The sequence below is a fragment of the Microcebus murinus genome, chromosome 15 (assembly GCF_040939455.1).
Source record: "Microcebus murinus isolate Inina chromosome 15, M.murinus_Inina_mat1.0, whole genome shotgun sequence".
Taxonomy (NCBI): Eukaryota; Metazoa; Chordata; class Mammalia; order Primates; family Cheirogaleidae; genus Microcebus; species Microcebus murinus.
The window spans coordinates 47819082-47846093 of NC_134118.1; the positions used below are offsets into that span (position 1 = coordinate 47819082).

The window sequence follows — 27012 nt, forward strand, 5'->3', positions numbered from 1 at the left end:
CTCTAAAGAGATCAGTGAAAAACATTTGTATATTCCAGGAATATTTTTATAGTCATTGTGTGTAAGCATTAGTTTTGAATCACTCAGTATTTTTGAAGTCTTTTTACTTTTGTCCAAAGCACAATGTGGCGCGAGGCAGAGAAAAGAACTGAGCATGATCACAGGGTTAGAAGCAGAATCAACTGTTCTATGGCTATTCAGCCTGGATCAGAGCTCTGCGCCCTGGGGCTGCAGCCAAGCCACTGGGAGGGTCACCAGGAGATGACAGAGCGAAGTGAGGAGGTAGCAAAAGCTTTCAGCTATAGCCAAGTGTTGGGAACTGAGCAATACGCAATCAGGAATGTGGAATGTGGACATAGTCACAAGGGAGATTTGATTAATTCTGTTGAATGAAGTTCTTTTGCCTGTGAGTATCATGCATCTGTTCCCACGGAACCTTAATTCTTTTACCCTCCTCACTTTTCCACCACTCAGAACTGAAAATTCAGATCACCTGCTTCACGTAAAGCAAATTTTCTCCATTTCTGCAGGGTTTTGAGGGCTGATGTATTTCTCCATGTATAAAGATTCTTTTTAAGTTGAATTATCTTATTAATATTTTATTTAGTTAATGCCAAACCTAAGATGTAACTCTTTTTATAGGACCTAAGGGTGGGCATGAACTATTTTTATACTTTTACCCATAAAATCCTCATGTCTACCTCCTATGATAAAGAACAAGAAACTGTTCATTTACTATATCCCTGAGGGTTCAGTCACAGTATTGGAAAATAAGTCCAGGATTTTAAATGGAATGTTATCTGATACAAGTGGCTTACGTAGGGGACAGATAAGTAACTGTGCTTCTATAGCAGGTGGTTGGGCTACCTGAATGCTGCTTTGTGAAGAGGTAGAAATAATCTGGCTGTTAATCTATGGTCATCAGTCTTACAAAAAAGGAAGCTGTGTTTAGAAAAAATAATAGTGTGATGGTTTGGAGTTCCAGAAGAAAAGTTATTATCTGGATGTAAATGGAACAAGATGGAGACTAAAAGAATTCCCCAAGAGAGGGGCATTTATTCACTTTCCAATTGTGATCCCTGCCTTTCTGGCCGCTCTCTGTCCTTCATGACATAATTATAAGACTTGATTGTAGAATTATCAGTGGGGAACTGCAAATGAGCCACCACTTTCTATGCTGTTGCTATGATAAAGTTTGGCAAAAAAAAAAAAAAAAAAAAAAAGAAAGAAAGAAAAATAAAGAAAGAAAAGAAAAGAAAATGGTGGTGGTATTGTAAATGATTAAGACAGAGCAAAGCAGCTATTGTCATCAGAATTTATTGCCCAGTCTGTGAGCCTGAATAAAAAAAGCAGCAAGACCTTTGTTGTCCTGAAGACCCTGCTCTGTTTGCATAGGAAAAAGACACCACCAAACCTTGAGGAATCTGAATAGAGCAGACTTTTATTTCTGAGGAGCAATGAACCTTTCTAGAATGAAAAAAAACTCCTTCACAGAAACATGATTAGGAGAAAAGAAATCATTAACCCAGCCAGGTCATGGAGTTGGGTCAGAACAACTGCAATATTATTGCCAATGTCCACATTCAGAGAAATACATCTGCCAGTCTCCCTTATGGCCTTGGGGAACCCAACCAATTTCAGTCCTATATCCTGATCCAAAACAAAATATTGCTTGGTGCGATATATTTTTTTTTTTTAATTTGGGGATAGAAAATAGTTTTCAGTGTCTTTTTTCTTCCTTTTAAATCGTATCCTCAATGGATTTAATCTTTCTAAAGCACCTTCTGGGATTATTTTGTACCATTGTGTCCAATCTAATCTAAAGAATAAGCTTCTTTTTAAAATAATTCACCTAGTTGGGTATCAGAGTGCATTGCTGGCATTGCAGTGCCTTTTATGCACAATCATGGAAAAGCTGGAACAATAGATCTTGTGAACATTCTCTAGAGGCCATGAAGAGATGTAAACCAAAGAGAATACTATGGACTAATTTCTGGAGACTAGGAGAACATAAAGGTGGATTTCCCACAGGATGCAAATGTTTGGACTAAAATAAAAAGCTTTCTCCTTCCTACTCCCCCAGCCCTTTCCTTTTCTCTTTTCTCGGGAGCTATGGCAAATATTTGAAAATGTGCTCCTTTTTCATAAATATTTCCTTTCTTGCTTTAACATTGTTGAAAAAGAACACTTTCTAAAGTGTTCTAAAACAACTGGCAAGAAGAAACTGGCTATTTTTGACATAAGAAGCACAGAAATATTTCTTAGTGTGTGGGATTTTTTTTTCTTTTGTGTTTTTGTTTTTTGGTGTGTGGTTTTATTTTTTCTTCCTGTACTTCCTGTTGCCTCAGGCTTATAACGAACACATCAAATCCCTCTTGGAGCGCATATTCCAGATATAAGTACTGATTGTTGCTTGCTTTCCTGGTATAGATGCAACCTCTATTTTTAGAAGCTTACTTTCTAGTCATTAAAAAAATCCTTGGCTGCTAACTTTTTAGATCACCTTTATTGTTCCTGTTCTCTCAGGTTTTCCATTGTTTTTACTCAAAATATAGTCTTTAAAACTGTAGGCACCTTAACCTAAAACCTCAGCTGCCTACTTGTGAATTTAGATGAGGTTTTAATAAATATGGAGCAAAACAGGTTTCCTCATCCTTGATTTAGGTTGCGAGATACTTAAGTTAATATATTAAGGGCTGCTAGGTGAATATTCCAACCATTTAATTTTAATATATTAAGGGCTGCTAGGTGAATATTCCAACCATTTAATTTTAGGCTTTATATTGCACCTATGCACCTGTGCTCCTGCATACCTATGAAAAAGGTTATCATTACTCTCTAAAGATTAATAAGATAACAGAAGAGTATATTGAAAATACTTTTTTTTATTTTATAAAAATTTCTTAAACCTACAAGATAAAGAGGTAAAAAAATCTTTGTCTTTGTATGTCTAGCTCTTTTTCATAATGATCTCTTAGATTTTTTCCATTTTCATGATCCAGTTATCTATATTTGCTTTCTCTGCGGATGGAATCTGACTCAAGCTGACATCGTGGAACATTAAGAAAGAACTATGAGCGCTTTAAGGGGTTTCCAGAAGTCCCTTTAGGCTGGAAAGCAAAATCAAGGATGCAAGGCAGTAGGCATTCCTGAGTGGAATTAGTAGAGTCACAAAGTGAATTACTCCATTTAAATTAATACTTGCAATTCTGTATAACTTGAAAGTGAAATATTGCATGCCTAGAATGCTTCTTGTCATATAAGAGATTCAGAAATGTGTTCTGGACTTGGGAAATTTTCAAAATTTTCTGATCTTTAGTTGTCAGCTTGTGGTATAATGACTAACAATATGCCTTAACTGCCTAAATACACAAAACAAGAAAATGGTAACTTCATAGTTTTGTGACTTGAGGTTATTTGGGATGCTTACTGGAAAACAGTAAACTGGAAAGAAGAAGTACAAATTGAGAATTTACTATCTTTTTAAAAATTTTTATTTTTTAATTGTAAATTGATAAAGTATAGTTGTACAGATGGCCCCTGACTTTTGATGGCCCGAATGATTTTTTAACTCTCTGATGGGTTTATTGGTACATTAAGTGCATTTTTGACTTAAGATATTTTCTACTTATGATGGGTTTTTCAGGACATTGCTCTAAATTGTAAGTCAAAGAGCATCTGTATACATTTATGGGGTACAGAGTAAGTTATGAATATAAAATAGAATAAATAAAACAAGTTAATTAATATATTCATCTCAAAAACTTATTTTTCATGGTGAGAACATTCGAAATTTACTCTTAGCAATTTTGACATGTACAATACATTATTATTTACACTATTTTCAGTTCTCTCTTGTGCACTACATTTACACTATCTAGGAAGACTAATAGTGCTTCCCGAAAGCTGAGAAATGTTGCAGTGACACTTATATTGCACTGTAAGTTTTGATTGACTTGTCTCCAGCACTAATACTTGGATTCCCAGGATTCCAAGGTCATCTTGTACTTAAATTCTGTTCCCACTCCCTCTGCCACACTCGTACTGCAGAACATTGAACTTGTTTCTCATTTACCCATGCATGGCCACTCTGCCACACTTCTGTGCTCATGTGCTGTGCTCAGTCTGGAATGTCTCACACCATCTCACCAGAGTTCAAGGTGGCTAAGCAATTCTTGAAGGCTCGAGTTGGGTGACGCCTCCTCTAGAAAAACCTTCTTTGACCTACTAGATTGGGTTAGACCTGTCCTCTGGCTCCCACATCTTTGCTCCAGCAATGCAGAAGCATCACACTGCATCACACTCTACGTAGGCCATGCTGTAAACCATGAGTTCCTTGTGGGCAGAGACTATGGACTATTCACTGCATACACCCAGTATCAGACATATGATAAGCTCTTCACAAATAGGGTTTCATCAAAAAGTGATTTGTGGGAATTTTTGGTTTTTTGATATTTACATCTTACTTAAAGTATTTTTTATAAAGTTTTCATAATTTTTAGTTCAGTTTTAAATACTTAAAATTTGAAATGTTGGACTATAATGGTAAAATATATTAATATAGTCTATAAATTATTTATTATTTATATATTTTAGGTTTTACCTCAATTTTGTTACTGAAGAAGTGGAAAATCCTGAAAAGTAAGTAGCCATATTTACTCTGAAATGTTTATGAAGAATAAAGTTTAAGATTACATAGTTGAAAAAGTAGACCTGAAGAAGGAATTCAGTGTGTACTAGTCAACTTTATTGTCATCATAATCATTATTATTCTCTTAGGCAGATAAAATTTATTTGATTTTTATCATGAATAATATACAAATAACTTAACTGTATATTCTACATTCACATTAAAGTGCCTATTAACCTGAAATCAGGAAAGAATAAAGTTATATTTTAGGTAACCTATCTCATATAAACACATACATACAACTTAACATAGACTTTCAGCTACACACAGCATAGCTTAAACGAAAAAAGTTGATTGTTTCTAAAAATTCATGTAAACTTTTTTCATAACTATCCAATTAAAGAGAGTAATGTAATTAATGAACAATTAGTTATGAAAGCCTAGAAATACCTAGGGAATGTGACAGGAAGCTGTAAATTTTAATAGCTGAGATTGTTTTTACTCTTTCTTCATAGGTAACAATTTTATAGTTAGATGATTTGATGATGATTTACATAGTGTTTCTAAAAATGTACTCACTTAGAAAATGAATTATTTTTATGATTTGTGTATAAGCATTGACTTCATGAAGAAAAACAACAAAAAAAATCATGGACAAAAGAGAGAATATGTAAGAACTGTGTAAAATGTAGACTAAATTTTATAGTTATTTACTTCATTTTATTCCTAATGACTATCTGCTATGTTCCAACTATTGTGCTAGGGACAGCTTACATAATCAATGAGACTTGTCTTCAAGTGTTTTATTGTCTAGTCAATGAGTCAAATGTTTAACCAAACAAAGCTAACAGTGTCATTGATACCATAATATATTATTTACCCAGTTTGACAAAGAGAAAAGTGGGAAATACTTAACTCTACCCAGGGTGGTGTTGCTTATATAGTGACTCAAATGATGAGTTAATGTTCCTTAGGTAAAGAGAAGAGAGAGAGAGAAAGAGACACATTCATACATACAAGCACTGATTTCTAGGAAAAGGGACAGCAGGAACAAAGGTGAGTCAGTAGGAAATAGCCTGGACATCAGAGAATATGCCTAAGGGTTGACAATTCCAATTAAGATAGAGTAAGAAATTCTGGCACCAGGTATCTTAGGAGATAATAAGCCAATTAGATCTGGCCAAGTCCCAGGGATGTCAGAGTTTAGAACACATAAGCCAGCAACTGAGGTTAAAATGATGTTTCATGGCATCAGATTCAACTGCTATGCAAATCAATATGTAATTTAAACATGTGAAAAGCTGTTTTATTAAGAACTATGGCCAACTTATGACAGTATTGTCATATTTATAACTGGAATTATAGGTAGAGAACACATATTTACCAGGAACTAGTTCTTTCTAGCATTACTCGGAAATGATAAGCTATGGTCTACAGGTGGAGAACTTACGGCTTTGAGGACACATATGGCCTTCTGGATCCTTGAGTGCGGCCTTCTGACTGAATCCAAACTTCACAGAATAAATCCCTTTATTAATAATAATCCCTTATTAAATAATAATCCCTTTATTAATATTAATCCATTATTAATATTGATAAGGGGATCTGGAGGGCCACGTGTGGCCAGGAGGCCACAGGTTCACTGGGCAGACTAGCTTGACCTATCTTTTTAGTTTTTGAGAATAATTAGTGTATAAGTGGTAACATAGAGAAAAGACAGCTCTTACTAGATTTTATATGAAATATTTATTGAATTTCTATTATGTAAAATAAATTACTATGGATTGTGACTGTGGTTTTTTAACTCTAAAAACATTTTACAGAAACCAATTACTAAAATCTAATAGAAGCATATACTTCTTATAAAAATGGCAAATTGTAGGTTTATGGACATGACCTATAATATTTATTATATGGTACATCAGTGGTGTTGATATAGTTCACATTCTCTTTTAATGTTATTTAACAGTTTGAATATAGCTTTTGTTTTAATTTGTTTGCATTTTTAAGCTTATCTTTGAACTATCTATGTCATTATTACTCCAGCCTGAATTTCTGATGTGTTCCAGCAGAGTAGCATACCACTTATGGACTCCCTCTCTCTCTCTATTTCAAATTTAAGGGCCTTAGTTTCACACATTGATAATGTCCATGATTCAGTGCATATAAATACTAAGGATCAGTGATGATAATGATTCATTCAGCAGTTTTTTTTTCTGTTGCAAAGAAATTTCCTTACCTCAAAACATGGAAATAATAATGGCATGTACCTCACTGGGTTGTGTTGATGAATTAAAATGTATAAAGTGCTTAGATTAGTTGCTATCATTTTTCAATCTCTACATACTATTATTATTATTAGATTATTATTATTATAGTGATATCCTTTTATTAGAGCAAGGTAAAATGTTATTCACATAATAGTTTTTAGGCTTCAATATTCCAAGCAATTATTTGCTTTTGAAAGAAATATGACAAATTATTTTATATCATATTGAAGCCTACTCTCTAAACTTTCAGTTCTAAAGTTGAATATGCATTTTTTGATCTCTATTATTTTTTTTAATACGTGAAACATTTTGGGGGGTACATGTGATATTTTGATGCCTGTATTCAACGTGTAATGATCAAATCAGGGTAATTGAGACATCCATCACATCAAATATTTGTCAATTTTTTTTGTCTTAAGAACATTCCAAATCCTCCCTTCTAGCTATTTTTAAATATACAATAAATTATTGATAACTACAGTCACCCTGCTATCTTATTGAACACTAGAATTTATCTTCCTGTCTAAATGTATTTTTGTACTCATTAGCCAACCTCTCTTCATCCGCCTTTCCTTACCCTTCCCAGTCTCTGGTAACAATCATTCTGCTCTCTACCTCCATGAGATCAACACTTTAAGTTTTATGTAGTGGAGGCATGAGATATTTGTCTTTCCATGCCTGGCTTATTTCACTTAATCTAATGTCTTCCATGCTCATCCCATGTTGTTGCAAATGACAGAATTTAATTCTTTTTTTTGTGCCTGAATAATATTCCATTATATATATATATATATGTACCATATTTTCTCTATCCATTCATCTGTTCATAGGCACTTGGTTTGATTCCACATCCTGGCTATTGTGAATAGTGCTGTGATAGACATGGGAGTGCAGATATCTCTTCAGTATACTAATTTCCTTTCTTTTAGATGTGTACTTAGCAGTGAAATTGCTGGATCACATAATAGTTCTATTTTTAGCATATTGAGGAACCTCCATCCTGTTTATTATAATGGCTGTATTAATTTATATTCCTACCAACAGCATATGAGAGTTTTCCTTTCTCCATATCTTTGCCAGCATCTGTTATTTTTTGTCTTTTTGATACAAGCCACTTCAACTGGGGTGAGATGATATCTCATTGTGGTTTTGATTTGCATTTCCCTGATGATTAGAGATGCTGAGCAATTTTTAAAAAATACAAGTTGGCCATTTGTATGTCTTCTTTTGGAAAATGTCTATTCAGATTATTTTCCCATTTTTCAGATTATTGTTTTTTTACTGTATTTGAGTTTTTATGTATTCTTGTTATTAATTTATTGTCAGATACATAGTTTGCAAATGTTTATTTCTCATTCTCTAGGTTGTCTCTTTAGTCTCTTGATTTTTGCTGTGCAGAAGCTTTTTAGTTTGTCATTTATCAGATGTAATGCCATTTACCTATTTTTGCTTTTGTCACCTGTGCTTTGAGGTCTTACTCAAAAAAATCTTTTCTCTTATTCCTGTGTACAGATTTCATTGAATTTTTATATTTAGAAAAAATACAAACTTGTACTTTAAAGGGAAAAACATAAGATATGAGTTTTACAATAATTTTAAAATAACTATTAAAACAAAGATTACTATCACTAGTTATATTGGATGAAATATTTTCAATTTCTGAAAATCACAATTCTGCATAGTTTGTTAAATATATCTAGAATACTTTTAATTTGGTGTATTATTTTAAGCTTCTAAACTAATGAAATTCTCAGAAGAGATTAAGAATCTCTAAATTTTTGAGGTCAGTGTAATGACTAACTCCTAAGACTTAAGAATGCAACCTCTGATGCCTTTTTATTCTTTCACATGAGGTACTTAGATATTCAATTTTTACATGGAGGAATTTGTGTAAAACTTAGCCAACACATTTATTTTTTCAAAATTAAAATATGGGACATATATAAAATCCCCTTAATGTACAGTAAAAGTTAATATTGTATTAGGTATTTATCAACCAAAGAAACTCAGAGGTTTGAGTGATTTAGTTATTGTCTTACTTTTAAAAATGACATTTCCTACAATATTATGTCATCTAAAGCTGAATTTTATTTTGTTAAACACAGAGAATGCTTTGGAAAATATTTATGGTTGAATATCAAGAACAGATGGTAAAATTCTGTGGACCTAGTCCAGATGTGAAATTTGCATTATTTCGTAGGTAGATACAGCTCCAAAATACCTTTAGTTACAAGGGAGAATAATTATGATTCCATCTCCTTTGTGACGTGCCAAGATAAATGTGTTTCCCAATCAGTCATGGGTGCATGTGTCCAGGTGTGCTGCAACATGCAACTTTCTGGCAGCTGGTGAAATGAATCATGAGCTGAAGATACAACACCTTTTACTATCCTCCTCCACCTAAGCAATAAAATTTTCCTAAAATTGTGACCTAATGGAAAAGGTGTTAATTAATTTAGATCAGTGAAAATAATACTGTGATTAAAAATATATAAAATTCAGAGTCAGTTTTCATGATCTCAATTGACTACCCTTTACATGTAATTTCATTTCATGAAATCTTTCAAATTACCTAACATTACTCTATAAAATAATTTCTTAGCTGCTATTATAAGCATGCCATATAGAGCAGTTCCTTCAGTGTTGTAACAAGGGAGAAATACTTGGACAAAATTCCTTTGTATGTGATTACATTTATAATGTTAAGAAATTTTCCCATCATCTTTCTTACAGTGTTTTCTTCTCCAAGAGTAGCTTTGGACTTACAGAAGTAGCAATCTTTCAAATATAATAATTGCCACTGAACTTTTATAATAACATAATAATGTTGCCTTTAATAATTACCTACAGCATAGTGACTAGTTTCACAAATGAATATATTAGGGTAAGAATAGTATTTTGAGGGACATGAATGCCCAAAGTTGAGACCATGTAAAATCCCAAAGAACACCTCAATTTTAAAATGCTATTATACCCCCCAAATGGCATGGGTAGTAATAATGATTGCTTATGTATAAAACTTATTATTTTAAAAATTAAAGTGCTTGTGCAAATATAATGAGTTTTGCTTTATGATATTACTTTTGTGGGGACTATGCAATCTGTCATTGTTCAAAAAGTAACATAGTGCAAAGAACATATCATTGAGATGTATAATGTTTGTAATCCTGCTCTTGGATTGATAAATCATGTCTTGTGTTGATGAAAGCTGAAAAATGAATTGCTTTGCTTTGACCTTGAGGGTCTGAGATTAGTCAGTTTGTCTATTAGACTTGTTCCAGTGTTCTTCTCACTTCATTTATTCCTTCTGTTTTGTAGACTTGGAAATGGTAGACTTAGAGGAAGTCAGTAAAGCTTGATATCATCAGTCATTTTGAAGAACAGGCTATCAACACACTCTGAATAATCAACTTTAATAGAAGGTTTAAATAATCAGAGTGTCATGTTTAATTAATACTTTGCCTGCTTCCAATTTATATTAATTGATGCCTCAAAGTCATCACACCTTGTACCAATGATAACTTAGAAGAAGAGAAAACTTGGTCTGGGAAAAATGCCCAAAGACCTTTAAGGCAGTGTGTTCTATCAGATTGGTCCACGAATGGTTCACAAACAAACACATTATTTTCATTCAGTTCAGATCCTGCAATCTTAAATTCTTAGTATGTGTGTTTTAATTTTATAGACTATTCTCAGTAATTTCTTATTATATAAGACCTGCTGCTATAGGACACATAAAACTGTTAACCTGATTAAAAATACAGGTGGATATAAAAAAATCTTACCCAAATGTGTTGTAGCAAACTTATGTGACTAAAGATTAAAAGTTAATTTGAAGTCTTTTATCTTAAATTTTTGATATTTTAAGAATGCAACTTTCTGAGAGAGACAAATCTTCCTATTCATATGCTTTAAGTATTTCTAACTTAATAGTTGCTAGAAAATAGCAATATTATATTTTGTATTTTTTATTACAAGGTGATGTCTACATTCTTAGAATAATTCCAAAGTTTCTAATACAAATACTCAAGTGATACGTGTTTTTAAAATATATAAACCAATTTTTATAGAAAGTTACTTCAGTATAAATAAATGTATATAGAAAAATTGGGATTGTTAAACTGATTTAATTTATAAAAGTTTTTGCCAAATGAATCTCTTGAAGAATGAGGTCTCTTAATAGAGTTGAATTGTGAAATTGAATTCACATCCAAGTTTACAAAGATATTCCCTTTGGCAAAATGAGGCATCTCTTTATTAATAACAATAAGGCATCATTAGAATTATCTTAAAATGTGACACTGCTTTTCTTCAATTGTTGAAATAATTAGTACCTAAATTAGAATCATTCTATTTTGTGCTTTTCTTCTGGAAATATATGTAAAGCTTACTAAATCCATTTTTAAATGTTTCAAAATAGGAGTAGAATTAAACTAGTTGAGCCACTGAGGCAGACAAAAAGGTCAAGATTTGGCCAGATATCACAGAGAAGAAATGATTTTATGTTCATAAAACAAGGTCACCAAACTGCTCTTCCCTGCTTTTGTTCAGTCTAAAAATTTCTCACTAATGGAACATGTGGTTGATGTACCTTGGGATCAAAATTCTTGCATTTCTCAGCTTCACATATGCATAAAAAATACATTTGGCTCAAAGACAGTTTGTTCATGTAAGGCTGAAGTGTCAAATAAGTGGTGCAGAAATTATAGGATTATATTATAATATTTTATCATGGGGTAATCAAAGAAGACAGATATTAATCCTTCAAGTGCCTTGTGGAAACCATTTAGCTTTTTTTTTTTTTTTTAATTTTAAGGATTCCAACCCCATTATGAGGCAACATTTGAAGGGCAATGCTTTTGAATGTTTTACTTCCTTCCATATTAGTTGTTTCTAAATTCTAATTTTAACCCTAGAAGTTTATATTTTGAGTCTAGAATAATGAACTCATGTTTTGGGGGCAATATCAGTGGTTGAGTTAATTTTCCCCTACATTTCTGTTCCCTTTAGCCCCTCCAAAAGAGATTGCAAGGGGTATGATTAGTAGAATGATAGAATCACAGAATTTTAAAATTAGAGGGCACCCTGAACACTATCTAATTTACTTTTTAAACCAGATGCACAAATCTCCTCTATAATATCTAGAAATAGCAATAATTAATATAAGACGAGAGGAGGCACAACTTCTTTCAACGGGGCTGCCAATCTTTTTCACTTGCTTACGCTGATTAGCAACATGCTAATTGCCATGACCATTTCAAGCTTAGATAAAATGTTGGTTGGGTGGCATAAGCAGTGTAGGCCAAATGTCTTACAAGGCAACAAGTACTACCCAAATGAGGAGTGAAATAACACACAGCAGAAATTCCATTTAGAATTTAGAACCCTTCTTATCTGAAAAGAAATATCTTCCATAAACAGAAGTATTAAGTCAGCCTCTATTAAGTATTACGATTGCCTCCTGCTTTTGAATTCACACTTTTGTAGCTGCCCTCATCAGTATTTTTACTTATGCACATAAGTTACCTTCATTCTCTTGTCTATGTCTGGATATGAAAGTTAGGTGATTGTGCCCCAAATGTGACTCATAAGTAAGTTTTACATTGTGGGTCATACTTGGTAAAAACCTTTTTAGACCACTAACATCTAGTCCATGGACTGCTGCTGCTTGGGCAATTATGCAGATTCAATGTTGTTTGAGATTCTCACTGAAAGAGAATAATATCACATGTTGCTCATTATGGGCAGAGACAAGATGCATCCAGGTTATTGTATTTACGCACCACCATGCACTGAAATCATTTTGATAATTTTATTCTAGTCACATTCAAACATTGACTTGGCTTATTAATCTGCTCAGGACAAGCAGCAACTTTTGAATTTGTATAGGCACAAGCTAAAACTGTATTACCAATATAAACATCTAAAATGAACCAAATGAAGTTGAGACTTCCCAGTGAAGAAAAGATTTCCTTCACTTTCATGAACTATAAAAATATCTACTTACTGAGTCTTTGAAAATAGCACTGGTTCAGGAAATTGAAATTCTAATCCCATCTCTTTTTAACTAGCTGTTTGACCTTGGACAGACCTCTAAATTGCTTCTGAATCTTTGTTTACCACTTTTAAATGGAGGATAATAATCCCTATATTATAGTTCTCAGGGGGTTGTGAGGATAAAATATGTGAAATTCAAAAGTGTTAATGAGTTTGACAAGTAATGTACAAATACTGTCTACAACCAAAACCTATATTCTTCAAAGATTAGAATTTTTCATAATCTTTGAAAAAATTAGAGGATTAGCATAATTGTTTTATGAACAGGGGGTGCCTTTCTACACACATGACCTATTAATCATCTTGAAGAGTTGTTCTGCATCATCAGCAAAGTGCCCAATTATTTGTAGTTAAAAGGTTCAGAAGATGATGAGAATTGCTATTTATTTTATAGTCTGCTAACCTCCCTCAGGTGACAATATGCTCACACATCACAACCAGAATTTGTTAGCAGTTTTTTTTTTCCTCCTGAACCAAATATCTGTATGCCCACACCCATATTGTCATTGTCACACTGTTGGCTGATTGGGCTGATATCATGGATGGACTGTTTTTACTTTTACTGCAGTCACCTATTTTTATGTTCATTATCTTACCAAGAAACTCCGTCATGAAATCTGACAAACAAGGTGTTGATATGAGTGACTGGTGTTATGCATTTTAACATTTTATGTTTACTTTTTCCAGAAAAGAAACATTTGAGTTGGTACAAAACAGGAGAATATAAGCACAAGTTTACCCTCAGATGATTTTAATGAATTTTTGCCTAAAATATAAGGCCTTTATTAAAAATATAAACAGTATTTGTTACCCGATAAGTAGATGGGTAGAAGGGTGGAAGTGGCACTTCAGATTACTTTAAATACTATAATGTATATTATCTGCATTCTGTAGTGGAGAAAGCTGAAGCTTAGAAAAGTGAAGTAACTTCTCCTGGCTATGTAGTTAGCTAACAAGAAGATTAGGATTATAATCCATATTTGCCCATTCCACAGTTTATATTCTTTCCAACATGACAATTAGTCTTTGAAAATTAAAACAGAAATGCTTCATTATGGTACAAGGTGGTTTAATGACCAGGAAGGGTAGGACCTAGAAAAGAAGAACAAGGAAGTAAAGATGTTTCAGGTCAGAATACAGAAAGTTGTTGGTTTCAGGGAAAAATGTATAGACTTCTTTGGCTAAATCAAAGGATTGTGAAGAAGAGTCAGATACAGGGGGGTAGTAGGATGTGGGTGATGGAATATGGTGAACCTTAGCCTCCATGACAAGAAGTGTAGATCTGATTCAGTAGCAATGGGATAGGGGACTTGTTGCAAGTTTTTGGCCTGAGGGAAGCAGTGCTGGGGAAAGAAGATTAATTTAATGGCAGACATTGAGATATTCGAAAAAGTCGGGGTAGAAAAAATGGGGTAGACCATTGCCTGAATTTGCTCCTAGTTCTAAAATATTATGGCTCCAGTTTTAGATTAGCAAATATGTAGGAACCAACATGGGGAAGCATACAGGCCTATTGTTACTACAGAGAAAGGAAAAAGTTGTCACATACTGGTAAGATAAAGGAAATCCTTAGTTAGAGTTTAAGGTCAAATAGAAATCCTGGGTCACAGTTTGGAAATATTTTGAATGATCTGATATTCTAGGTGAAAGGTGGGTGTAAGAAGGAGAGGGGAAATAGCAATGCCAGGACAGGGTAAGCGTCGGATTGTGGGGACAAGTGACACTTATGGGCACAGTGATATTCACACTGGTGTTGTGGAAATAGTCAAGTGGCTAAGGATGTTTTATATAATGCTGCTATAATGGCTCTTGTTTTGGAAATAGTTAATTTTGTGCCCTTAGCTACATATTTTATCCTCTCTAAGTCTGGTTTATCAGCTGCAGAAAAGAAATGGTAGAGTAGCAAATTCTGAGTTTCCCTTCAATGCTAGCATGTTCTATAATTCTTATAGATAACACACAAATACCTAGCTTGACAAGGAGAGGGTATCACCATGCAAGCATGGCTTAAGGGCAGAAATGTGAACAGAACAACTCTCAAGGACGTTTAAGAAAAAGTGTCAAGAACATGAATAACGAGAAAGGGATTCCAAGGCCACTTTCCAGATCCTATGATGATTGTGAGATTAGGCAGGACCAAAGTTTCCTGAGTTATCTTGGAAAATGGTAAGAAGTTTGAACGGATGAACAGAGGAAATGACTCCAAATTGGCACCTTGCATGGTGGGCAAATAATTATTATGGGAACTTAGTTATTAGATCTGAATATCTAGGGTCAGACCCAGGCCATGGAATCTAATTTAGTGGGGTCATCTTAAGTACAGGGTCTTGTGATATATGGAGTATACCGGTAGGAATAAAAATGTTAATAATGCTTGTTAAGGGGCTTATTGATGTTGTATGATGTTGAATCCCTGATTCCATTTACTATTTTTATCATATATGCCCATAGAAGGTATAAAATGGTCCATAAACCTCTGTGGTCCAGGAAGTTTCTATTAGTCTTTTACTATGTGATTCATTATTTTTCTCAAGAGCTTAGACAATACTTGGGTGGCTGAGGCAGGAGGATCACTTGAGTGTAGAAGCTCGAGGCTGCAGTGAGCTGTGATTGAGCCACTACACTCCAACCTGAGCAACAGAGTGAGAGCCTGTCTTTAAAAATATAAAAATAAATTTAAGGAAAGCATAGACATATAGAGAATTGCCTATAATTGCCCATCGATGCAATTACAGAAGAGGGATCTTCTCTGGTAGGTCTGCTGTCTTCAAGTATTAGACGTTCCAAATGATCCAGTCAGGGTTGCATTTATTTATTTATAATATTATGCTGACAACCTAAAGTATAAGAGGGACAGATCTTTGTAATAACTTTCAAAAATGCATCATTTCTTTCTCCAACTGTTAAGTGGGTATTCTAATGCTTGCCTTCCAGAGTTTTTATGAGGATTAGAAATAATATGCTGATGGGTTTGACAATATCTTGCTCATACTAGATGCTTATTTACTGCAAGACCATTAGCTTTTTATTGTTCTTAAACATATTTTCGTTAGCTTGTTTGTAACCTCATAGGGATTATCAGATCTGGATTTGTGAACACAGGAAAGCTGTTTTTTTTCTTCTGCACTGCTTAAGTATTGGGTTTGATACCCGTTATCATAAGGCAAAGACACTCTTTTTTGAAACACATTGCCATGGGAAGCAGCAATGATCTCAGTCTCAGAGTTATAGGCATTTGTAATCTCCAATACTGTTCTCCAATATTGTTCTTGAAAATGCTTTTCAAGAACATGTAATATTTATATAATTGGTTTTCTAAGGAGGCAGCCTCACAGTTTTTTAAATCAGATGTTTTCCTGGATAACTACTTACTGGTGTGCTATATTTTCTTTCTTTCCTTTTCTTACATTTTCTTTCTTAAAATTATAGAAGTGGAAGAGATAGATCTGTGACAAAAGCTTAACAGTAATCAGTACTGATGCATATTATTTGAGAATGCAGTAATCAAAAAATATTGAATACAAAGGCTATGTTTTTATATATTAAGCTATATAATACTATATGGAAAATAGTTTATGAACTTAAGTTTATGGCAAAGCACTTAAGTAGGCCATAATATGTAAAAACTAAAGCTTATAATATATAGTCATATAACACAAAGTGAGAGATTAAAGATTAAAATGCATGATTTTATGAGCAAAGTCTTTTCTAGGGCTGGCTAGACTACCCCTCACACACTTTTTCTCACAAGCATCCCAAGTACCATCTTCTCCAAAGCTTATCTCCTGTTGGATTTTCATGATGCATTTCTCCTTCCTTCTTCACATTCTACTGTCATGGCCAGTCTCTCAGGGTAAGAGAGCAAAGGATGTCACAATGTCTCTAAATTTCAAAATTATTTCAATTTTCATATTACCTATATGCACAAATAGTTCTCTACCTACTTACCTTCTTCCATTCACACATGGACTCAGCTTGGTTCATTAGACTCACTCATTGTCACAATTAAAACCACAGTAAAGTTGACCTTGATAGAATAAATCACAAAAGCCTGGTATGTTGCACCAAATTTCCAACCTTTTCATTTTAAAGATAAAGAAATGGAAACCATAGAGATGGATTAATTTGCCTAGATACACAAGCTAAAATCCTGATCCCTTTCTAGTACTCTTTCCAAACACTTAGTGTTGTTGAATACGAATCCGAGATGGCAAGATTTTAGCCTTGCAATTAGCTGGGGGAAAATGTAATCATTAGAAATGACCTATATGTCATTTGAGAATAGAATAAAACTGCTTTTAAAAATGTGTGAGAGCATTAACATTTGCCTGCGTTCCACTTTCTAAAGCTGTTATTCAAACAGATAATGAAGGAGGTGCTAGGCTAGTTGAAGTAAGTAATCTATTTCGGGTCATTTAGTGAAGGTCATTTGGTTGCAATATTAAAACAGAAACTTTTTGATCAGGAGATGCTGAAATGTTAGCATATTATAAGGAAATAACTGCTTTTATTGTCTTTAACATCTTGACAGACACACTGGTTCTTAAAACAGGTTTGCTATCTCGTTGGGGGGTAATATTTAATTTTCTCTGTTATTGATATCATCAAACAATACAAATCTCACTTTTTATATTCTGGCAAGGGGCAAGAAAAAAATAAATGGAGATAGAAAACAAGATTAATTTTTGTTTTCAGCCAGAAAATGACAAAAGAAAAGAGTGAGTGAGATAGCAAGTAAAAGTCATGATTTTAAGATACTATTCTGTAGCTGCTCAGGGTCTTATGGAAGAAAAGGTTAAATGTGTTTTAAATGTATGTAAGCATTTAGCTATTTGATCCTCATAATGCAGTGTCCTATTGCCAAGGAGAGGTGATCAAGTGGCAAATGTTGGGAGAAAGCAGCTGCAAATTGAACTCGGTGGTGTCCTTATCTGAGCCATGGAGCTGTTTGTCTTTATGCCAAGCCTCAACCTGAACTCTGAACTGCAGCAAGGGAGACAGCTTCAGTTTGAATACCTAGGTGCTTTTCAAACCATTGAGTTTATGATTCAAACCTGTGACTAGGCAGAGCAGGTATTTCCTGTTCTTGAGTCTAAAAGATGGTGTTAATACTGCTCCTGTTATTGCCATTTCTATAGCAACAGCTGGGTGGAATTCCCTTACCTCCTAACCCTGCCTCCTCTACGTGCCTCTGATCCAGGGGCGCTTAGAAGCACAGGATATGCTGATTATCTTGTTCCCGTATTTCTCCTAACAGACACCTCTTGTTTGTTCTATTTTTAAATGGCCGGGACACAAATAACCTAGTAGTTGTGGTCCAATGATCCATGTAGTAGAGTGACAGGAAGGAAAATTTGTATGTATTCTATACCCTATTAGAAGAAATCAAAGTAAAACTTTATGATTGTCAAAGTATTTTCAGTAACAATATGTAGTTCCCCTCCTTTCTTTTAATAATAGATGTCAAATTTTAAAAATGCCAAAAAATTATGAAGAAGAGATTTAAAATTGCCTATAATCTCTTAATCACATCAAAGTACTCACTGTTATTATTTTGATATTTGTCTTCCTCCTCCACGTATGTGCACGTGCATGTATGTATTGCATTATATTGCTTGAGATAAATGTACATATGCACTTTTCTTCATAAATTTGGCATTATATTATGCATTTACTTGTTGGTTTGTTTATTACCTGTTTCCCCCACGAGGGCCAGCGCCTTGGCTTTGTCCATACTGCTGCATCCCCAGCAGCTCTGAAGGTGCCTCAACGTGTGCTCTGACACCTAGATTTGCTACTTCTCAAGCTCAACTCTAGCTCTTCCTACCCATGTAACTATAGACCTAGCCAACTGTTTTCATTTCATGTCATTGTTTTTTTTTTATTTCAGGAAATTGTGGAGGTATGAACATTTTGGTTACATGTTATGACTTTGCCACATCCCACCCATGATTTGAAACATGCCCTTTCCTCCCCTACAATGCTCACACGTCATTTTTTATCAGATTTTCCTGTATCACTAAAATCTTAGTAAACAACATTTTTAATGGTGGTCTAATGTTTCTTTGGGGGGAATCTACAAATATTTACTCATTTTCTTGTTAGGCATTGAAATCATTTCTAATTTTTCTTAATATGATAATGTTGGATTATACCTTTCATATATAAATCTTTACATATCTAATTATCCTCTTAGGATAGATTGCTAGAAGAGAATTACTGTGTCAAAGGCAATGAACGTTTAAAAGGCTTCCTTTTCTATTAACATATTGCTTTCCAAAGTGTGCATATCAATTTCTTTTCCCAATAGCAATAGTTAAGAATACATACATTTAGTAAGCATTTAGCATTAGTATCATTATTTACAAGAATCTTTGCTAATTGAAAAGCAAAAATTGTACCCCATGGTTTTAAATTGCATTCATTTGCTCACTGGTGAGGATTAATACTTCCCCTATGTTTAGTAGCTACATGTGGTTACCATTTTGGAGCATGAATATTGGTGATTAATCAGAATTCTTTGTATATTATGGGTATTAATTCTTTATCTATTAGATTGTTTGCAAATGTTTGTCCCAGTTTTTCAGATCACTCAATTTTCTTTGACTTCAGTTTATAGGACTTTAAATTTGTAGTTAAATAGAGTAACTGTTTTTTATTTCTGTGTATTAGTTTTTCTTTATCTCTAGATCATTTAAGTCTCACTTATGTTTTCTGTTTGTGTTCTTGGTTTCTTTTTTACATTCAACTCTTTACCTTATCTGGAATGGATTTTTTTTTAGCATGATTTAATGTAGGGTCCTGATTTTTCCTTAAGTTTCTCAGTATCCCAGCATTATCAAACAGTCATACTATGCCTTAGTTTATGATACTTACTTACATTATAAATTATGATACTTGTCATGGTATATATTAAGTATTTATGTTATATACTAAGTCATTTTTCAAGATAATCTATTCCACTTACCTTTCTGTCAGTAAACCAGCCCATTACTATACAATCTTATTATTGAAAGTTTATATACTTTTTTTCTTAACCAGAGGGAAAGATAGCCTCAATTATTATTCTTTTTCTCTGAATAAATCAACATTGAGTATAACATATTTGCATGGAGGCAGTTTCAACTCTTAGCTTTTCATGCATACAAAGAGAATCTGTATAGTGCTTTAAAATTTAAAGCTTATAGTTTTTCAAATTATCTTGGTAGTGTTATGTTTCATAATAAAATCTACATTATATAAAGATATGTTCTATGTGTGTGACTGAGTCTTTTATAGTCCAGAAATTTATTTTTTCTGTGTACTACAGTTAATTAACTTGACTTGACTTCTTTTTCTTCTTTCAGATTTAAAAAATGTTAACTAATTAAAGTATCATCCAAAGTATCTTCCAATCACATTAGTCTTCTTCTTTTTACCCTTTTTTTAACCCTTGAGCCCTATTAATAGAGTACTTTTAAATATGATTTTCTACTTTCCAGAATATTTGTAACAAAATAACAAATGTCAAAATATTAATGGAAGTATCAATGTAAGCAGGCAAAAAGTCTTTATGATCATCATAATTCTTAAAATTGCCTTATAAAATTGCCTTGTAAGGGATTAACATGAATAAATTTAATTATTTTATATATATTCAAGTAGTTGGATATATAATCCTGAGAATTAATCCTTCACTATGTATGTTATAAAAATGGTAATAAACACAGTTCCTAGAAAATACACATTAGCAAAAATAACACACCTTTTCCTCCTTGACATCTTTCATCTCTTTGAACTAAACATCTGTAGGAAAATATTTGAATGATATATTTATGAATTTCTTAGATGTTTGCTACTTTTCGTGCAAAATGACAATGGCAATGTTAGCTTATTTCATTGCTAGCCTTTGTTTTCCCATGGTGGTTCTACCTCACTTGGTATATTCAAATTATGCATAAAAATCCACCACAAAACACACTTGTGTTGCTCTTTCTACTCCAATGGTCACCAAGGAAGCTCGGTTTTTAACAGGGAGAGTGAGCAGGAGGCTGGAGTATATTCAGAAGTGAGCCTTACTTGTGCCCCTTTTCCTTCCTAGCATTGACATCATTTCAGCCCGTGGTTCTTTTTCCCTGGTTGGTTTCTCTAGATTTGTGAGGTCTGATCCCTTCCATGGCATTGATACCCTGTTTGTTTGCGCCCGACTTCCTGCTGACGGCTGCCAGCTGATCGCACCATGCTGTTTCCGTGGTTTATAGAGAAACGTTCATGTGTGGCTGCTGTGTTTGATATTAAATCTGAGATGAACTTCAGGAGGTTTCCTGCTTTTTATTAAAAATAATTTTGGCTAGGGGCAGTGTTCTCCTGTTCATAAATCAGGTGTTCTCAGAGATTTAATAATTTAGATTCACATGAGGATTTGGTGGAATAAACATTTCCTTTCTCTGTTAAAGCTGCCTCTTAACTTTCTCGTCTTCCTTCTCCTCAGTGCTTCTGTTTATTTATTTTTTTAAATCTTCTTTTGGGAGGTTTGTGCAGATTTATCTCACGTCTGTGAAAATAATATGAAAAGGAAGAATCAAAATGATGGCTTAGTTTGGTGGAAGTAATTTGAATTTGATAAGTTTTGTGTCTTGTCATCACTATTGGAAGTGTGCTTTTAATTGTTTGGAAGACTTTCTAATATTCAGTGCACATTCTTAGTCCATTTGTAGACTTCAGTAAGTATAAATACATAAAGATATCCAAAAAGACTATGAGGAGTCAGAAGATGTTTCACTTATCCTCATATTAAAAACAGTAGGTGATGGAGAGAACTAGGATGGGAGGCCTAATCAGAGAAAGGAAGGAAGATTTCTCTGAGGGGGAGACTTTGATCTGAGACTAACTGCCAAGAGTAGGGTGACCATATGAAGATCTGGGGGGAGCAGTGTTCGTGAGAGATGGTCCCCATGTCTTGTCCCGTTTGAATTTTAGTTTCCATGAGAGGATGAATTTTTTTGTTTGGTGGTTGATGTCTTTATTCCTTTACTTATAATAATGTCTACCACATAGAGGATATTTAATAGATTTTGGTTAAATGAATGAACTCTACATAAGAAAATCTTGACAGATGCAATTGACAATATCCTTAATAACTTTGCTACACATGCCCTCCTGAAATTCAGATGATTTAAAAATCTTTTCTTGCAAGAAAGTTTTGATAAATGCTAAAGGTATAAGATGCAGTGAACTGTGGAGACATTGCATAGGTGTCTACGGTAGTATGGTCGACGTATGTGGCCTTCCAAAGGTCTGACCTGATCTACAGGCAGCCGTTTTAGAATGCAGAACAGTGAACAGACCACTTACTTATCCTTTAAATGATCTTCTGTAATGATCATTTTTTTCAGCCAGGCTGACACTTTGAAGTTGTAATGATGGAAGGTACTTTGATGTGCTGTATCCCGGCTTGAGGACAGACTCCCATCTTCAGAAGACAGGAGAAGATTGTAAAGTTGGCATCCTATTCTCTCCTTTGAATGACAGAGCAAAGCAAAGGCACACATTTCCTTAGGATGCTCTGGTACACGAACAAGTGCTTAACTGAGTTTTCAAAGAATTCTGTTAATCTTTATGGATTAGCTTTATTTGCTAAAATTTTTGAGTTGTGAGCTTTCAAGGGAGTGGAGTTTAGATTTCATTAATTCAACACCCTCTTCGACTGATGGGGAAGCGTAATCCCATTCCCCAAAGAGATCCAGAGATCTCCTGTGTTTCTGCTAGTGACAGGGACATGACTAAACCTAGCCTTCAGATTGGAACTCAGAGACTTTTCCATGATTCTATCAAATCAAGTTAAAACAAACAACAAAGACAAAAATTTAGAGAAAAGATTTCACCAAAAGACAATACATTTGGGATGATATATATGGAAAGTTTTCTTGGTTATAGGAATTTTGGGGAGTGGAGCTAGGGGAAACTATAAAAGAAAAAGGTAATTAGGAATGGATGAATATATGCACCACTTCTATTTCTCTTGGGCAGATAGTCCTTGAGCCATTGGATGGTGCATTTGACTTGAGAAAACTGTCCCTAGAGAGGGGTTTGTTTATGAATCTTTGTTGCATAAGAAAAGGCATTGGTAAATATAAAAATGAATCCACAAAAGCTTAGTTTTCAAAGGTTTTAACTTTTGAGCTGCAAGATAAAAGATCACAACATTTCCATTTCTGCTGGGAATATGAATCTTTATAAATGGACAGCCAGAGGAGAGGAGAGGGAGGGCTTTGCAGGAGGTTCTGCTATTCTGAGAGCCTTTGTGACCTTTTCAGGGAACTGTCAACTGCTCCAACCAGGCATCTTCATCATCACTTTCTTGACAATGACATATTATCTCTCTAAACTGGCAGGGTGCTTAGCCCATCAACTCTGTTTTTTCTCATCCCACCTTTCCCTCTGCTCCATTAAGCTGCTATGTCATGTCCTCTGTGGCCCTGCCATGTGCATTTACCACTTTAACTAGAGCCAGCCCATAGCTATTGGCTCCCCTATCAACTTTATACTTTTCCTACTAAGATTAGCTTTATTTGCTAAAATTATTTTTCCCTCAATTACTCTGGGAGTATGAATAGGAATTTGTTATAGTAGAAAAATTATTTTCAACTTTAGGGTCAAACATGTATATACATATATATATGATCATTCATATATAGGCACTGTATAAAACCAACTCATATATTTTTTTAAACTATACTTTAGGAAGCCAACAATGGGTCTGCAAAGAGATCTAAAGAAATCACTTATAGCAGTCATTTTAAAACTAGAGCAGTCATTTTAAAACTATTGTAGAGCACTGGAGCACATTCATATATTTGGTAGGATATCAATACATAGCACCAGTAGAAGAGGAATTACCTAGTTGAAGTGAGTGAGACCAGGATTGTGTCTGTAATCCTAACCCCTGTTCACCTTCTCATCTGATTCCCAGAGCAGCCAATTTGAAAGCCAGTTGTTGATTTGACTACCGGATATTGAAGTAAAATTATTACTATTAATTAGACTTGCCACTGATGATCAACAATATTGGAGGCAATTTTTGGTAGTAGAAGGAGTAGTTCATTTGCCACGAATGTCTCCATGTTTACTTATTCCATTTATTATTGAGCAGCTATCCAAAATGTGGCCAAACCTGGTTTATGTGTGTTTAGTTATGTGTATGATCAGTTCCTTCTAAGATAAGTGTTTATGGCCTGAGGAAATTTCAACTCTAATCCTATTTACCACACCAAAGTGTGTATATTTATTTTACATTGCCTTGCTCTTAGTATAAGAGTACATTTATTTAACATTACATGTCTTATTATGAGTCCTTGAGCAAAACAAAGGGCAGTTGTGCTTTGATCTCTATTGGATTGGTGGCAACTTTCAGAAGTGCAAGGACTTTTTATTTCAAAATAGTGATCAGAGAGTTTTATCTTTGTTCTATTTTTGGGAAGTTTGAATAACAATTTATTTTTCTTCTTCCTAGCTTTCTCAGATAAAAATTAGTTTTTTATTTGATATTTTCATTTGAAATATCATGTTATAAATTACATGCATAATTTATATTATATAAATTTATAAATTATAAATATTTATAAATTATAAATATTTATTATAAATTATAAACATTTATTATAAATATTTAAATTATAAATATTTATAATTTGTAAATATATTATATATTGGCCTCTTGTAAAACCAATAATGTATATAAAATAAAATTTTATGAGGCCTCATTTTAAGTCTAATTAAGACCCATTTTAAGAGTAATTAATAAAAAGCTATAAAACAAGTCTTGACATAATTATGACATTTATTTTTTTTTTAATTAGAGTAAGGCTAGCTACTACAACAGATAAATCACCGAATTTCAATGACTTTAAACAACCAAAAGTTTATTTTTTAAATCATGTAACAATCATGTTCATTGCTGGTGTCTCTGGCTGGCAGGTGAGCTGTCTTCTACATGTTGAGTCTGTGGGTCCTGAGTCCTTCCTAGCTAGCTCTCAGTCAGAAAAAGGAGGTGACAAGGTAACTCACTTCTTAAGCATGTTTGCCTTCAATTTACACATCTATTCACATTCTGTTTGCAAGAATGAAAATCCCTCCTAATATAAAAGAGCTGGAAAATGTGGTTTCTGCCTGGATAGCTGTTTCTCAGGAACAACTTATACTTTGGAAAGAGGAACATAAACTTTTGGTGGGCAGTTAATCATCTTAGCCATTAATCTGCATCTCAGAAACACTATTATAAAAAGTGATTCACTGAGATGTTGCATTATCTTAGTGTTCTGTAGACCAAGTCCTGAGGAAAATAATATAATTTTAAATGAAATATTATAAAAGCAAAATAACACAAATAAGAATTGAATATTAGTATTAACTTTAATTTATTACTATTCAAATATGTTGTCTCCTTACTTATTTAATTGCTAGCATTTTATTTGAAACAAATTCTGATTTTGTACACTAGAACTTGCCTATAAATATATTTGTGTTTATCCATGAGAAACATGGATAACTGTAATATATCTGGAAGACACACTCTAAATCTTTAGAAGATGAGAAAAAATGAGATGTAGACAATGCAAATTTTTTGTTTGTATGAAATGCAAACAAATGAAAATTTACTCCCAGGCTATATTTTGCTGAATAATTTAATTTATTCATGACTTTATTCAAATAGTAAGATAAAAAATAAAGTATTTAAGGGATAAAATGCTTATATATATATATGTTTCTGATTGCTTATTATCCTATGTTTCTGAATTGTAAGTTTCCATTTTTGCTTATTTTTCTATGTGGTTTTTGCTAAAGGTGACCCTTTTTGCTTTTTTTCCTATGTGGTTTTACTGCACTTTTCTCCTTCTTTTCTTTAGCCCTGTACATTTTTCCAAGCACCTCCTTTAGCCCTGCAGTCTTTTAATCTGTGTCTGTTCATTTCTTGCATTTCCCTACAGGTCTCTCTGTCTTCTCTTTTTTGTTTATGGAGTTCTTCATCTGTGGACAATGGAAAATGGTGAGACTTAGATTAGACGTCCGTGATATTGAAATGTAAAATGTCTCAGTAAAAGCAACCATAGCCTTGCCATGGTTCAGTGAGAAGTGGAGGGCAGATGTTTAATGCTAGAAATCAGTGGGATCACTGTGTGCATTTGTGTGACAATATGTTCATCATGTCACCGTGTTCAGCCTTAGCCCAGAATTAACATTAAGCAAGAACATGAACCATGGATCTTTAAGAATGTTCATAAATAGGTTTAGTCAATGTTTTCTTTCTCTTGCTACCTTTTTTTCTTTCAGTGACGACCTATGCCTTCCCCTCAACTGCTTGCTCTGTTTGTTCAAATGAATTTTTATATGTTTTTTAATAGCCCAATTCCCACTCACGGTGGAAAACTAGAAATAAAGTCATAGTGCTAAATGACAATGAGGCAAAATCACTGAAAACACACAAAGAAATTTGTACAATTTGTATGATTCCAGTCATCTGTAGTCTAAGTTTTTCAAGTCTGGAAAACTATTTGTTTTCTTGAACACTTACTTGTAATTCAGTCTATGCTAGAAATGTCAGAAACCAGAGAGCCAGACGGGACAGTTCCATGTCTGGGGGTCTCTGGAGAGTTTGGTGTGAGCAAGAGTCAGGAAAAGTATGTCAAAATCTATGGAAGAAAAATATGGATAGCTTTTCTTTGAAATATATTCATTTAGTTTTTTGGCAGGAGCACATGACTGAAGTTTGAAGGATAGAATAACATTAACAGAAGTGGTAATAAAATAAGCAGAGTAATTCTGCAAAAAGTAAATTAGTAGATCAGAAAGAGAGAAGAGATGTTTGAATCATTTCTGGGTGAGAGCTATAGAAAAGCTTTCAAGGTCTCTACATGGTCACTATAAAGGAAAAGAAACAAGTATGATTCTTAAAGAAATACTTGGAATCAAAAGGTACTTAAAATAATCATAAATGCTGTATGTTGAGATAAATCACAGTTCCATTTCAATTATACGTAAAGAAATAGTCCCCAGTTTCCCTTATTCTTGCTTCTCACA

At 33.7% G+C, this 27012-nt stretch overlaps 1 protein-coding gene across 1 annotated transcript in view; it reads left to right on the forward strand.

Moving 5' to 3' along the window:
* The window catches only part of SLC7A11 (solute carrier family 7 member 11), a 74652-nt gene that overhangs the window by 23609 nt on the left and 24031 nt on the right, over positions 1-27012 (forward strand). The window contains exon 6 of the mRNA XM_012766310.3: positions 4597-4641. Within this exon, the coding sequence (XP_012621764.1) occupies positions 4597-4641 (45 nt within the window). The remainder of the gene's footprint in view (positions 1-4596; positions 4642-27012) is intronic.